The sequence below is a fragment of the Meleagris gallopavo genome, chromosome 17, assembly GCF_905368555.1.
Source record: "Meleagris gallopavo chromosome 17, MGAL_WU_HG_1.1, whole genome shotgun sequence".
Classification (NCBI taxonomy): Eukaryota; Metazoa; Chordata; class Aves; order Galliformes; family Phasianidae; genus Meleagris; species Meleagris gallopavo.
The window spans coordinates 9,500,704-9,516,558 of NC_139420.1; the positions used below are offsets into that span (position 1 = coordinate 9,500,704).

The 15,855-nt window shown below is 41.5% G+C and overlaps 1 protein-coding gene across 2 annotated transcripts in view; it reads left to right on the plus strand.

Annotated features, from left to right (window-relative positions):
* The window catches only part of GCN1 (GCN1 activator of EIF2AK4), a 40,813-nt gene that overhangs the window by 8,456 nt on the left and 16,502 nt on the right, over positions 1–15,855 (plus strand). For both annotated transcript variants that reach the window (XM_010720467.4, XM_085238677.1), the window contains exons 15-35: positions 376–528; positions 1,284–1,376; positions 2,192–2,267; positions 2,422–2,581; positions 3,429–3,618; positions 3,747–3,871; positions 4,227–4,405; positions 4,590–4,683; positions 5,364–5,477; positions 5,561–5,759; positions 6,547–6,702; positions 9,455–9,636; positions 9,802–9,882; positions 10,395–10,538; positions 11,241–11,368; positions 11,535–11,724; positions 12,120–12,190; positions 12,992–13,157; positions 14,174–14,368; positions 14,529–14,775; positions 15,425–15,546. In XM_010720467.4, coding sequence (XP_010718769.2) covers positions 376–528; positions 1,284–1,376; positions 2,192–2,267; positions 2,422–2,581; positions 3,429–3,618; positions 3,747–3,871; positions 4,227–4,405; positions 4,590–4,683; positions 5,364–5,477; positions 5,561–5,759; positions 6,547–6,702; positions 9,455–9,636; positions 9,802–9,882; positions 10,395–10,538; positions 11,241–11,368; positions 11,535–11,724; positions 12,120–12,190; positions 12,992–13,157; positions 14,174–14,368; positions 14,529–14,775; positions 15,425–15,546 — 3,065 coding nt within the window. The remainder of the gene's footprint in view (positions 1–375; positions 529–1,283; positions 1,377–2,191; positions 2,268–2,421; positions 2,582–3,428; positions 3,619–3,746; positions 3,872–4,226; positions 4,406–4,589; positions 4,684–5,363; positions 5,478–5,560; positions 5,760–6,546; positions 6,703–9,454; positions 9,637–9,801; positions 9,883–10,394; positions 10,539–11,240; positions 11,369–11,534; positions 11,725–12,119; positions 12,191–12,991; positions 13,158–14,173; positions 14,369–14,528; positions 14,776–15,424; positions 15,547–15,855) is intronic.

Genomic DNA, 15,855 nt, shown 5'->3' on the forward strand with positions numbered 1-15,855 from the left:
TTCAGATGGAACAGATGGTTGTAGCTTGCCAGGAATTTACTTTTGTTCTCCTAGAGAAATGTAGTCTTCAAAGTCAAAACTTCCTATAATATGAACTACTTCCTTTTATGTCACTGAATTGCCATTTTCATCCTGTGAATAGAAATTGTGTTGGGATGAGACCATTTTATCTGTGACAAAAGGACTAAAATTGTTCTCACTTTCACGATTGAAGTCTAATTATAGTAGAGATGGGCAGATACTCTGGGAGATTCAGGGTCTTCTCTGTGTGTGTGTGGTTTGCTTCTTGCATCTTGCAACAGAAGAACCATTAGTATCTTTGGTGTAGCATGTGAAGGACCGTGTTTTGCAGCTTGTCTTGTTCTGTCTCCTCAGGTGACACGTTATTACAGGCGATGGACTTGCTACCCATGCTGATCCAGACAGTAGAAAAAGCAGCATCTCAAAGTACTCAGATTCCCATGGTAACGGAAGGGGTTGCTGCAGCTTTGTTGATCTGCAGGATGTCTGTAATTGAGGGACAGACTGGTAAGATGACAAAACATCTAGCAGAACCCAATATGAACAGCTCCTGAGGAATAACTTTTTTTTTTTTTTGACTGTGTGCATGAGGTGCCATCCCTTAATTGGTGTATTGCTTCTGTATAGAGAATCAGTGCCCTTTGCTAAACCAGGGAAGGGTGTATTCTGATCTCTCCTGGTGATGTCAGTGATGAATGTCTGCAGCCTTGCAAACTGCAGCATCCATTCACTTGGGGCAGCATTTCTCTTTCTGACAGAAAATTCACCCAGACCTTACATGCTGGGACACGAATGAAGCATTGGAAGTGTTACTGGCTTGTCGTTTTTTACAAAGTATCTTTGGAAAACAGCAGGACCGGATCTGAGCATATTAGAAGAACTGAGCATATTACAAGAACTGTCTGAGTTCATACATCTGCCAGGATATAAAATCCAGATGTGTTCTGTGTATCAAACCACAGACATCAACTTCCTCCTTTTCTTCTTTTTTAGAAAGGCTTATCCTATGAAAGGTTAAGGTGCAGCAGATTTTATATTTCACAAGCATGCTGTAGAGAAATATCTATTTTTTTCAGCAGATGTTTTTTAGACTGTTTATAGTTCCGAATGAGAAATGAGAAGCTTTAAAACTGAAGGCAAGTGAAGCTAGAAATAGCTTCAGTAATGTCAGGAGAAAAAAAAAACAACTGTATTTTATGTACCCTGGTAAGCTCTTACTTGTTTGGTAAAGCCCTTAATAGACATCTGCTCTTTCCTACCAGAGTCTAAGCTGAGTGGCTTCTGGCAGCTGATCCTGGATGAGAAAAAACAAATTTTTACCTCTGAGAAGTTCCTGCAGTCTGCTTCAGAGGAAGGTAAATGTCAGTTATTATGTATCCAGCTACAGTTTAATTCTATGAGCTGGTACTTAGGAGAGCTACTGTTGTAGTTAGCTCTTTTCTCTAAGCCTTGGAAACTTTTGTGTTGCTCCTTTACCATGTTAGCTCCAAAAATTAAAGCTGGTATTCTGAGAGTAAGCATTGTCATGATTTGTTATTGGTTAATAGTGAGCAAAAATATCCAGCTAATGTGCTGAACATCCCTGAGCTATTTGATGCCTTGAATGTAGAAAGTCACCTCTACCTTACTTAGTATGGATTATAACCTATATTTCAGGGCTTTCTCTTCCTTCTCTTATGATATGATTGAATATTGATATACAAACCGAAGGGCTAATGATAGTAGAAGCTCAATTGATGGTATGAGGTAAAATACCAAGGCTACAATTACATAGCATTATGCACTTTTATATGAATTCATTACACGTTTTATTGTCACTGAAGGTGTTTCAGTAGTGCTTAGGAATTAACAGTACTGATGCAGTGAACAGGGTGATTATTATTTGGTTTGCTCTGTTTATTTACACAAAAGTAGACATCTCACTGGTCAGTGAAATTCTGCTGGAATGAAGCTAACTGCATTTCTGTTAGCTCACAGTTCTGTTTCTGGTCTCGTCAGATCTGAGCTGGACTCATCTCTAGCTTCGCCAAGAAAGGCTTATGTAGAGGCTCATTTTGGACAGTTACTTGAATGTGTCCTGCTTGCTGCGTGTTCATTCTCAGGCTAAAAAAAAAATGTCTGCTTCCTTATGAAATGACATGCTGCTTGAAATGTTTGTCTGTTCCCCCAGCAATGTGCACTGTGCTGCAGCTGACGGAGCGCCTCCTCCTGGACCACGCACAGCGGCTCCCCGAGAGTAAAATCCAGTATGTAGGGTGCACTTGCTGCCACTCATCTGAGTCTGATTCCTGAAAGTTGATGCAGGTGGTGGAGAGGGTGGGCCTGGGACTTTGTACGGAGTGCTGAATGCTTTGTGCTTTTGTGTCCTGTTGCTAAACCTGTTTGTTGCTCTGTTTTCAGGCAGTATCACCGTGCCCTTGTTGCTGTACTGCTGAGTCGGACCTGGCATGTTCGCAGACAGGCCCATCAGACAGTTAGGAAGCTTTTGTCCTCTCTGGGAGGGTACAAACTGGCCTATGGGCTCTTAGAGGAGCTAAAAGTGGTTCTCAGCTCTCATAAGGTGAGTAGTCAAGAAGCCTGCTCCCTTTTTAGCTGTTTGTATGCTGCTGCTGGTCAGCTCCCTACCCTAGGTTTGCATTAAAGTACAGCGTGCTAGGAAAATGGTTCAGTTCCAGCTTTGTTTAAAAAAAAAAAAAAAAAAAAAAAAAAGAAAAACATTGTGTGATATCACTGAACAAGCTAGCACACATTGCTAAATAAATTAAGTTGCATTAATTAGGTACTAAAAATTTAAGTGAGGGAGGAAAGATTTAGGTTGGATGTCAGGGGGAAGTTCTTTATTGTGAGAGTGGTGAGGTGCTGGAACAGCTGCCCAGAGAGGCTGTGGATGCCCCATCCCTGGAGGTGTTCAAGGCCAGATTGGATGGGGCCCTGAGCAGCCTGGGCTGGTATGAAATGGGGAGGTTGGTGGCCCTGCATGTGGCAGGGGATTGGAGCTTCATGATCCTTGAGGTCCCTTCCAACCCTGGCCGTTCTGTGATTAGACTTAATAAAGTCTTGTTTTACAGGAACTACCTGAATAAAGTGTTTTTGAAGGAGTACAAGTAGACAGCAGAATTTGAACATATTCTAGCCAACTGTTAAACCTTTTCCAAAGCCCTGTTTGCTAAAAGTAATAGTTTTAGTTCTATTTTACTCCAATATGCCAAATCTAGGATAGTCTCCATTCTTATTCTTTCCATACTGTCAGCACTCTGCTTTGGTTCCACTGTTATCCTTTCTTTTCTTTGAAAACTTCAGGATTGCATTTTCAGAATGAGCTAAATTTTGATGTTACGTACGGTTTCACTCTAGGGAAGTTTGCTCAGGAAGGCTTGCTGTGATGTTAATGATAAATTATCTGCTAGGTTATGCCTCAGGAAGTCCTGGTGATGGAGTCAGGCGAGCTATCAGAGCAAGGAAAGACTTATATTCCTCCCCGTGTCCTTCATGAGGCACTGTGTGTCATCTCAAGTGTAGCTGGGCTGGATGTGGATTCCTTTGAGACAGAAAAGCTGGCTCTGGAGATGCTGCTGGTGAGCCATCATCCATCTCTGGGTAAGTGAAGGGATAAGATCACGGTCATGGATGATATACCTTGTTTTGTTTCCTTTTTAATCCTACCTTTTTGTTCAATTGTATTCACAATCTGCTTTGTATTTATTATATTTGCTTATTCTTCATAGTGGCAGTACAGCCAGGTCTTTGGCCAGCCCTCCTTGTCAAGATGAAGATAGATCCCAAAGACTTTATTACCAAACACCTGAATGACATATTACCCAGACTCACTGCCTACGCTCCAGACAACCAGGTGATAAACTTCTGCTTTTCCACTGTTAGCATGAGGATGTGTTTTTGAACAAAGTGATTTTTTAGTGGAGTTAAGTACCAACTGGCCTGTAAGGAAGGAGGTCTGCCTAGGAGCTAGGGAAAAGGCAGTTCCAAAGAGAACGTCTCCAGTGTAAAAACAACTGGGATTTAAGGGGGAAGAATGTGGACCAGTAGCTAAGCAGAATTCTAAATAAATCTCTGGTACCTACTGAATGAGGTATTAAAACTTGAAGGATGTTGCTCTCAAGGAATATAACATTGCCTGCTTCAACTGAGCAGACTCTTAAAACAATATCAAAGAATATTTATTACATATCTCTTTGTTTTCTTGGTAGTCATCTATGAATGCAGTGGGATCTCTCTCTCTGCTCTCACCTGGTAGAGTGCTCCCACAGCTCATCAGCACCATTTCAGCATCAATGCAGAATCCAGCTCTGTGTCAGGTTACTCGAGAGGAATTTGCCATCATGAAGACACCAGAGGGAGAACTGTATGATAAGTCTATAATACAGAGGTAAGACTTTTATAATTTCTCTTCTCTGTGAACTTGGAGATTGATTCCTTCTGGCACCAAGCTGGTGGGCGAATGGATTTGTCAGATGCTCTTTTTCTGGACAGGAGTTCCTATATTTCTGTGCCTGAATCTTAATACAGAATAACAGAACAGTACTGATTCATCTCTGATCTTCCTTTCTCAGTGCTCAACAGGATAGTATGAAAAAGGCTAACATGAAGAGAGAGAATAAAGCTTACTCCTTCAAGGAACAGATCATTGAGCTGGAGCTGAAGGAGGTGAGTTGGTGGAAAGCCATTAGTGATGACTGTGACACCAGGTATCTCATCTGTTTTGTTGTATGGCTTGTGGCATGTGTTTACACTGTTGGGAAAGATTACTTGAATTTCTCTTCTTTTCTAACTTATTTATATCATTTTCTGCTGTATTCTGGTGATTTATGAGTGTGCTTACTTGTTGGAAATACCTGTTTTTATCTCTTCTTCAATGCATTTTGTGTGCCTGTCTCAGTAAGAGTTTTGGTCTTGTTGACAGCCAGCAGTTGTGTTCAGTCTGGCAAGAGCAGTGTGTTTGCTGGGGGAAGGATTTGATGAAAAGAAGGGAACATACCAGGTTGATTGGAGTATTCCTTTTTCAAAGATTGACGTCTTTGTCCTGGGGAGAATGATGTGTCCATCCACTGTAGGAAGAAGTAGACAACTCTCTGATGATAGAAAATAACTTTTGATCAATTGAAAGCTGGGAAAAACTGATGTTATGCTGCTAGTAGAACACTAAAGTATCGCTAACCTCCTGATTTCCATTTTGTGTCTTCAGAGTGATATGCTTAGAAAAATATTTTCACAACGTTTTAAAAGTAAATTGTGAAAAATGATGTATCCAACTTGTTCTTCTTCCTAAGTGAGAGTATAGTGTTAAGAGTTCCCAGTTAGTGATGTCCATGATGCACTCTTTGCAGGAGATAAAGAAGAAGAAGGGGATAAAAGATGAGGTGCAACTGACTAGCAAGCAGAAAGAGCTGATGCAGGCACAGCTGGAAAAGGAATCTCAGATAAGAAAACGACTCAAGGAGGTAAGTGTTGATGATAATTTTTTTGCCAGCTCTGCAGCTACCAGAGTAATTTATGGTAGTCATCCACACTGTTTTTCTTACAGCTTGATAATGAACTGGAAACAGCCTTGGGACTGCTGGACACTGTTATCAAGAGAAAACCTCCTGGTCTAACTCAGTACATCCCCAGTCTCGTTGGTTCCTTTTTGCCACTTTTCAGATCGCCTTTGGCTGCTCCAAGAATTAAGGATCCTTTTCTTTCCTTAGCTTCCTGTGTCATGCCTGATCGACTTAAAACCTTTGGTTAGTATTTGCAGTTGCTGTTTAAGGGTGGGGTACCATATTTTCGTAGCAGGGTACTCAAAATCCCTACTCTTACATGATGTAGATCATTACCAAATACCCAGGGGAAAAGAAAACAGGGAGGTGACTGTAACATCCCAGTGGTCCTACTGCTATATAGGTTCTGGGTGAAAGACAAGGAGTTGTCCACTCAGGCTGCAGCTGATCACACTGGGATCGTGTCTCTTCTGGAGAGCTTGGAGGTTGTGAGTGAAGCTGTGATAGCCCTGAGGACAGCCAGGTGATGCTGACTTGGAATCAACAGCTGTGGGTGATGATAATGGTGCTGGCAAAGTGGCAAAGGCTGAAAATTTCAGTGGGATATAAGCTGCTCAGTTACTTACGGCATCTTCTGAACCCAGTGCTCTGATGTCTGTTACAGTTGCTGCCTTCTGTGCAAGATTTAAGTCAGTGCATGCAGGGCTACTTTCACACCTTTGGGCTGACGTCCTTGGAGAAGTTTGGAAGCGCTGAAATTTCTTGACTGCTGTTGCAAAGCTGAAAGGATTTGCTTCTGGTTAGAGGGAACACACAGTAGCATTCATCTAGCAGTAACTGTAACTGCTGTGAAAGAAGATGTCCCCTATTATCCTCAGGGCTGTGCTTCCTTCTCAGCACCTCTTCTGCAGCCTGGGCTGTTTCCCAGAGCTTTGTTAGAGTTCTTCAGTCTGTGGTCCTCAGGACTTTTTTTCTCAAGAGATGTTTGCTTTTAGTCCTCTCATGGATTTTTTTTATTCTTTCATACCAGGTACTTTAGTGAGCCATGTGACCCTGCGCCTGATGAAACCAGAATGTGACTTAGATGAATCGTGGTGTCAAGAAGAGCTTCCTACTGCTCTCAACAGAGTAGTTAGCTTGCTGCATGCCCACACCATTCCTAGTCGAACTGGCAAAGGAGAGTCAGGTAAGAAGTACTGTAGATCTTACCTCTCCACGATATCTTTGTGAGCTGTTTAAGTTTTGGTGGTTATATATTTAATAGGTGAGAGTGCCAATTTTTTTGTCATTTTGAATTGGATTAAGTCTATTTGTAGACATGAGAAACTGTGCCTTCCTCTTTTTGTGGTGTCAGGAGTAGAAATGATGTTATAAGAACATCGAGTGTAGAAGTGGAATAACTTTAAATGATTCAGACAGAAATAATAGCAGTGAAATTAAAACTCATCTTTGCTGAAGAGTTCTTGCATTTCAACACCACTTGGTGTAAGTGATTTAGTGAGACTAAGTGGAAAGATGAAGATAATTGCTTGTTATCTGTGATCTAGCAGTGAAGTGCCTGTGGCCTCTGCTTCTTTGCTATGTGCTACTGCAGCTCATGAATATTTTATTCTGGCATGATCGCAGAAGAGCAGTTCCTTCCTCTCTTGTAACATGAAGGCAAGCACCAATGTTTTTGCAGTGCAAGTGATGTGAGTTAAAAAGAAGCTGTTTGTTTGCTTGTTTTTGATCACATGGTTAATTTAAATCCAGACCCATTCCAGAATTTGCTTCATGATGAGATGTGTAAATGCTTGTATCACTACACAGTAGTAGGCAATAGTGCAGAACAGGTGGGTAAGTCTTCTTTTGGAGGAAGGGATGGCTTAGCCTGTCTTTATAAATATGGTGTATTGTAATGATAGAGGTGATAAATCCATGCTTTGGAGCTGATGGCTTTCAAGCTTAGTCAGAAACTGCTCTGGTAGACAATTTATAACCCTTTAAGGAGATTTAGGATTCCGTTTGCTTCCTTACCCCAGGAGTTCAGTCATCCCCTTACAGTTCTGTTGTCAGTCAGCTCTGCAGCTGTGTGACTGTGGCACAGATAATCCTCACTGCTGAGTAGTAGCAGTTGCCCAAGCTGAGCACCACGTCAGTGCTAAGCATTTTGCTGATAATTCAGTGTCTCTGCTGTGATGTTTATTTCCATAGTAAGTGCACATTCATTAACATCTGAATCTGTTTGCTTGCTTATTTCCAGAAAGTAGCACAAGTATTTTCAATGTTCCTCCTTCTGTATTTCCTAGTGTTTACTGTCTGATTTTCTTATTTCTATTCATTTTACTTCCTCTGGAGGAGAAAGCAAGTAGGTTTGCTAATACTTTGTTGGACAACTCAAATTCTATTTGCAAATAATTTTCTTGAAAGTTCTTAAAACACTTCTGAGTGCAGTCTTACGACACTGTTCAGTAGGGGTTAGTTTCTTTGGTTACCAAGAGACCTCAGAGAAACCAACTGTCTTTGTAATGTTGATGGAAAGAAACATCATTCATTGCTGACATGACAAGACACAAATCAAAGTCATTTCATATTGGTCAGAAACAGCTACTGTCTGTTAAAAGAGCATTTATCTTCTCAGATAAGGCCTTCTCCTGCCTGCTGCATATAGTGGGACTATTGCTTAAGCCAAAAAATCTGGCCAATAATTGGAGGAAAAAAAAAAAGCAAATAGCAAGTAAAAATCCCTCATCTGAGGGTTTTTTTTTTAAATCTAAAATAATCATGTTAAATAGTTGAAAGCTCACAGTGTGTTTGGTATTTAAAATTTCTCCCTTGAACTACTTTTGCAGTATCCATGCCCTACATAAGCTGACTAATACTGCAGTATTGTATCTGCAGTGCTCTTCATCTGCATCTTAGAAATTTATAATGTGACATTCTCTGACAGCAGAGATAGGATGTTGAAAAAAATCCTTTTCTCTAGATATCCACTACTTTAGTTTTAACAAAATATATATATGAAAATAATTTCTCCAGCAGTCACAGAGGTATATGTTCAAGAATATATTTGATAATTAACCATACGTGTCTCCAGATGGTGAGTGAGTGAGTGATGTTGGGAGCTTATCTGAAACCAGGAAGAATCATTTGTTCTTCTTTAATGTGGTATTCAGATTTTCCGTAGACTTTTTGCTTTGAACTAAGTGGATTATTGGGATTAGCATTCGTTACGCCCAGTAGCCAACTCCCTGTGAGAAGGAAGGATCAAAGTCTTTAACAACAGGAATCCAAACGTTTTAATTTTTTCCAAGGAGAAGAGGTTTGAGCCTTGTACCAGCATTAGAGAAATCTCATTCTCAGGAATCCAAATGAAGGCTGGAGGAACAGGTTAGCTAGGTTTGTAGGGAATACAGCTGGCAAATGAGCTCTTATTTTGTGACAAAGTGACTTTAACACTGAGTTAGTTAAACTGTATCAGATCCCTGTGTGAATTCGCTTGCTCAGAATAAAATTGACTATTTTATTTTTAGTTTAATTCATCTGAATTCTCAGAGAGTGCACATTCAAACAGTGTAATTTAAATACTAGATTTTCAGTTTCAACCTTGGTGGATTTAATTTTGTTGCCTCCTCCTCCAAGTATGGCTAAGATAGACAAAACCAAGTTTTGCATGTCTGTCTACTTAGTACAGAAGGTTGAAGATGGCCATATATGTTTGAATCTACTGAAGTGCACATTTTCATAGAATCTTAGAATGGTTTAGGTTAGAAGGAGCCTTAAAGATCATCTAGCTCCAACCCCAGTGCCATGGACAGGGTTGCCAACCACTACATCGGGCTGCCCAGAACGCTGTCCAGTCTGGCCTTGAAATCTCCAGGGATGGAGATTGATATCAGTCAGTATTTTGAAATAACGCTGAACAGCTCTGCTTACAGGATTGTTTCTCCTTTTTGCAGGTGCTGCTCCATTATCAGCTCCAGCATTTTCTTTAGTCTTTCCTCTTCTAAAGACTGTTATGACTGAGACGTCCCATGACAGTGAAGATAAGGAGGAATTCCTGGTCAAGATTCTGCAGATCCTTACAGTTCATGCTCAGCTGAGATCATCAACAAACGGCCAGGCTTTGCTGGTGGATGAGGTAAGTGAGAGCTGTCAGTTAACAAAGTCAGATTGTTTGATTTCTGGCTGTGTGTGTCAACCTAGGTTTTTTTTATGATGGTTCTTAAATCAGGAGCTCCATACGTGGGTGAAGTGCTCTGGAGTCACAAGATAAAAGGCTTTTTCTTCCCACCTCCTCTTTCAGAATGGCCCAGAGTTGTTGCCCCGGAGGGAAATGCTGCTTCTGCTGACCCGAGTGATAGCAACAGGCTCTCCACGGTTACAGGTGAGTCCTCACCTTTACAGCCACAGTCAGGATTCTGCCTCAGCTGCATAAGCCTCTAACCGAGGGAAATATATCCACCTGATTGAAAAGTCTGAGGATGGTGGTTGATGCATATATTCCACATCTCCTGTGTTTACAGTATTTTTCTCGGAATAAAATATTTGTAATTTTTTTTTTTTACTGTAAGTTTTATGCATCAAACACATTCTTCAGTTTTCCATAGGTGTTATTTTATTTCTCCTCTAAGGCTTTGCTCAGTCAAAGAAAATCAGTAGTTACACCCCCAGGTGGCCAGCAGTAAAGTTTATTCTAGGGATGGGAAGACAAGTAGTGACAAAAAGGCCAAGGATTGGATTGAACTCTTCAGTTCTTGTTGTCAACCTGAAGCCTTGTCACTGTTCTTTCAGGATTTCTTCTCTTGTGAGAACACTCACATCCCACCTTGTGCTTGCTTTGATGAATTGAAAAGAGGGTAGTGGTGGAATCTCTAATACCTACTCATGGCATTTCAGGTCTTGGCTTCCAATGCACTGACCTCCGTGTGCATGAGTAGCAGTGGAGAGGATGGCTGTGCCTATGCAGAACAAGAGGAGATTGATGTGTTACTTCAGGCCCTGCAGTCTCCATGCATGAATGTTCGAGATGCAGCTCTCAGGGTAGGTGGAAAGCATTTGTAGTCACACTGAGTTCTTAACTTTTGGGAAGTGAGTCTTCTCCAGCTCGGTTGGAGAGGTTTCAGCTGAGATGGTAGTCAGTGGGCAGTGTGTCTGCAGGAGGAGGCAGTAGCTATGGAACAGTAATTGTCTAAGTAGTGCTCCTTGAGCGAGATTTACTCTGGGTCTGTTCACACCTTTATTTTGTTAATAGCATTGTTACAACAGTGTAACGTTTTCTATTTGGAACTGCATAGAGCTTAGTCTTAGAAGGAGGAAGCTGTCAAAAAATTGCTTTTTCTGTATTGGGCCTGGTGATTTTGGAAAGCCTCGGGCTTATCACTTCAAAGAAGATAAAAATATAAAACCAAGTGTACTCCTTTTTTTGCTTTGCCGTGAAACAAAGTTCTGCTCAGCTCTCCTGAAGTAGCTTCTCTGTACTTAGAAGCAGAAAAGACTGTAGTCACCAGAGCACAACCTAGTGCCTACTTGTGCCTTGAAAATGGAGCACTGTTCCTAAGTTGTATAATCTCAGCTATTCGCAATGGAATGTCTTTGATCAGCACTGGCAGTGTGCTGCACATGTGGACATGAATTCTGACACTTCAAAGTAGAAAGAGCTTGACTTGGCAAAAGTTTTAAGTGCTTTAAAGCATCTGTTTCTAAAATCAGATAGTTGCACTGATTCTCCTGTAAATAATTCAGGGACTGATGGAGCTACAGATGGTTCTTCCAACCCCAGACAGTGATGAAAAGAATGGATTAAATCTGTTGCGTCGCCTTTGGGTAGTCAAGTTTGATGTGGAAGATGAGATTCAGAAACTGGCAGAGAGGTGAGAGTTTTTTGTGGCTGGTTAGATCTCTCTCCTGCTCTCCTTGTGAAGTTTCACAGGCAAGGAGTTTGTCTCCCAAAGGTGGAGGGCAGCTCTGGGTCAGCCTTATACTGCATGTAGCAGTGGCTTCACTAGCTGAAAGGTGATTCACCACCTCTTTGTGCAGATTGTGGGAGTCCATGGGTCTGGAAGTGCAGCCTGACCTCTGTTCTCTGCTGATCAAGGATGTCATCTACCACGAAGAGGCAGTGCGACAAGCAGGTGCTGAAGCTCTTTCCAAAGCTGTAGCTCAGTATCAAAACCAAACAGCAGAGGTTATGAATAAACTTACAGAAATTTACCAGGAGAAGCTCTATGTAAGTATGCTTGTCCCAAAGGGTTGACAGGCCCAAGCTTGTGCTCTATTTTTTATCTTTTAGTAATCATTTTTCCCTTGGTCTGCCCAGAGAAGCGGGCAGCTTTCTGTTGCTGTGTTTGAGTTTGTGATAAACTTTAATGTATCTATCCTCGAATTACCAGCAAGCAGTGGCAACACTGCACAGTTGGATGATATGCTTTAGGTGATAGAAGATGACCGTGGCATAGAGCCACGAGGGCTCTTCTTGATGCAGAGCTAGCTCTCTGCTTTTCTTTTCTCATGGTATCATATCTCTGCAGTTATTTTTAAAATGGCATAGCAAGTGTGCTTTGCAGCATCCTCTGTGTATGTATCCTTCAGAAAGGCATTCTGATGAAATTTTCCTCCTTGCAGAGGCCACCTCCAGTTTTGGATGCCTTGGGACGAGTGATATCTGAATCACCACCTGACCAGTGGGAAGCAAGGTACAGTTATCTTCAGATTTCTCTCATCACTTCCTGTCCATTCAGATGCAATGTTCCAGATTTGTATTTATACAGTCAGGCGGTGTATAAATACAGGAAAGTTCAAGGAGCAAAATGCAGGTTTATTAACTTGCTGTTTTCATAGTTCCTTCTGGTAAAGAATATTTGTGCCTGTCAAGCAGGCTGCACACACCAAATTGAGGTGCTCCAAGTTCCATCAAAATGCTAGCTTCTTTGCCCTTTTGGTAAGAGCAGACTTGCCCTATCAGTCTCTCTGAATCTGACTTACCCTACTGGATTCTCACCTCTGTATGGGCAATTGATTGTTTCAAGCAGCAGTGATAGCCTTAATGAACTGAACAAATATCCAGTTTGCATAATTACTTTTTGTCTACTTCTGTGCCCTATACAGATGTAATTGCAGCACATCTTGTTTGCTCTCTTAAATTAATCTCTTCTTTACTGCTGATGTATGCTGCTGTATACATCAACAGTATTTCTGTTGTAGATGTATTTCAGCAGTAGATGAAGTGATCCTAACATTTGTCTACGCGTTGGCCCAAGTATTTGTAATGCTTAATCAGCATAACAGCCATGATGTGGCTGAAGGATTGTTGTCCTTTCGGGAACCTGCAGCATGGAGTGATGAAACAAAATGCTTGTTGCTTGGACACTGAAACCTTTTGATTTCAAACTCTCTCTCTCAATTTCTGTAATGAATTGCTGATAGCAAGAGTGATTATGACCTCAAGCAAAGGTTTTGAAAGGTCAGTAAGCTCACACAACTCAACATCTTTACAGGTGTGGCATTGCTTTGGCCCTTAACAAGCTCTCAGAGCATCTGGACAGTTCTCAGGTGAAGCCCCTCTTCCAGTTTTTTGTGCCAGATGCTCTGAATGATCGCAATCCTGAAGTCAGGAAGTGCATGTTAGATGCAGCTCTTTCGACACTCAACACTCATGGCAAAGTAAGTTTGAACACTTCTTTCTCTGTCAGTGGGAACAGGTGGAATGAAAATGTAAATACTGTACTGAAACCTAGAGATAACTTTTTTTTTTCTGGGAGTGCGTTGTTGCTTGTAACATCTGAACCTTTCATGTAGCATGGACTTCTTTTTTTCAACGATGTTCTGGTAGTGACTAGTGTTGCCTAAGACTGTGATTCTTGGTCATTACTATAAAAATAAATAGGCTTGAATTAACAGGAGTTAATATGGCATATAACTAGAGTAATAGAAGTGATCATAGATCGTATCACAGATCTTTTAATTCTGGGAAGGTGAGATTTCCCTTTCAGGCCTCCTGGGAAGCAAAACTTGAAAGCTTGCTGATGGTTGGCTTAATTAAACTGCAAAACAACTGAAGTCTCTCAGAGAACTGAAAATGATCTCCATCCTGACTGTCAGCTCTTCTCCAGCAATGTGTTAAATGAGGGAGGCTTAGGGAATGTAAATTGTTTGGCATGTGGTTTCCTTGTATGTGCCAGTCACCTCTTTTGGACAGTGCTCTACATTCCTGTAGCTCAGTGTTTGCCCTTTTTTCACTCATGTCTTACAGCTGCCTTTAAGACTTCTCCCTCCAGGTGAAGACCAGTGGGATGCTTTCATAATATTTGGTCTTCCCCTCTGTAGTGAGAGGTTTGCATTACCTTCCTGATCTTTCTTTGGAAGTAGAGCAAACAAAAGAGCAAGCTCTGATGTTTAGGCTAGCAGCTTGCCTGGAAACTTGCATTACTTCTGGCAGAACATTGTGCTGATGGGTTTGGGGATCTAATTTTTTAAGAGCTAACTTGTCTCTAGCAGGAAATATTTGTTGTCTGTCAGAATGGCTCAAGATTTTATGTGATGTGACATATTAAATGAACTGTAAATACTGTCTGATTGTTTGATTTGTTGGCTCAGAGAAGAACAAACAAGTCCACTGAGCATAGCAAATCTCATTCTGAGTGGACTCTAGTGGCAAGTTCTGTGGTTTTGTTTTTCAGGACAATGTTAACTCTCTCTTGCCAGTGTTTGAAGAATTCCTGAAAAATGCTCCTAATGATGCCAGTTATGACGCTGTCAGGCAGAGTGTGGTCATTCTGATGGGCTCACTGGCAAAACATCTGGACAAAAGTGACCCTAAAGTGAAACCAATTGTTGGCAAACTGATTGCAGCTTTGTCCACACCATCTCAGCAGGTGGGTGCTTTCTTGGAGGAGTTCCCACATTGCATGTAGAGGCAGGTTAACACTGTGATGTCAGAGAGATGAAAAATGACTCCAGTGACAGGAGCAGTCCAAGAGGAAGTTATGTTAGTTACGAACATTTTCTGATCTGATATTTTGAATTGTTTTACAGGTTCAAGAGTCGGTGGCAAGCTGTCTTCCACCACTGGTGCCTGCGATTAAGGAGGACGCAGGAGGAATGATACAGAAGCTAATGCAGCTGCTTTTAGAATCTGATAAATATGCCGAGCGCAAAGGTGCAGCTTATGGACTGGCAGGCCTGGTGAAAGGCCTTGGCATCCTTTCTCTCAAGCAGCAGGAGATGATGACCACACTGACTGATGCTATCCAAGACAAGAAGAACTTTCGGCGGCGGGAGGGTAAAGAACAAGAGCTTTTTATTCTGAATACTTCACGTTTCTCTTATTTCTTCTACCTCTGTGACTGTATTGACCTGAACCCTTGTATTTGTTTTTTCTGTATTTAGTTTACAAAAGTGTGCAGAATAGGAAATGGGGACTGTCTGTCATGATGCCATTGGTTGTGTATGGCATCCTAAAATTGGTCTATTTACATTATGGTGGGAGGTTAACTGGTCCTAGACAATATGCTTGCACCCATCCCTCCTGTTTTCAAAGACAGGTGTTGCAAGGTGGGCTTCTGCCTCTTGAAAGACATACGTATAATGTAAATGTGTAAGTATTCTTCCATAGCTGGTCCAAAGTGGGGTTTCAGAGTCTAGTTTTAGGTTTTGCTGCTTTCCTGTCCTTATTTCTTGCTTACATAAACTAGGACTCGGAGGACTGTTGTATGTTTTCAGTGCTACTAGACTTCTTGCTGTCCTTTCTGAGCTCACAAATCTCCAATACAGCGTTAGCCAGAAGCACAAGAGAGCACGAGTTTTACAGTTTGTGGGATCTGAGAGCTTTTGGAGAAATTCTACAGATATCTGGCAAATTGTATTTTCTCTTCCCTCCCATCCCCTTTAAATCAAGTGTTCTCTTCTGACTATCCTTTTTCTTTATTTAGGGGCTCTGTTTGCCTTTGAGATGCTCTGCAGCATGCTTGGAAAGCTCTTTGAGCCCTACGTGGTTCATGTGCTACCTCACTTGCTGCTTTGTTTTGGAGATGGGAACCAGTATGTGCGAGAGGTAAGAGACTTCAAATTTTGAGAATATGCAGTGTTAGGAGAAAGCAGAAATTGAGGATACAAGTGCTGCTTATCATGGACTAATTGAGAAAGTGACATTTGCCTTGAAACACCACTAATATAACTTGATCTTAAAAATGGAAAACATCTTATTTCAGTGGCCATTAGAATCATAGAATGGCTCAGGTTGGAAGAGACCTCAAAAATCATCACCCTGTGCCACGGGCAGGGTTGCTAACCTCTAGATCAGATACTAGAGCAGATTGCCCAGGGCCCATCCAGCCTGGCCTTTAATGCCTTCAGAGGCATC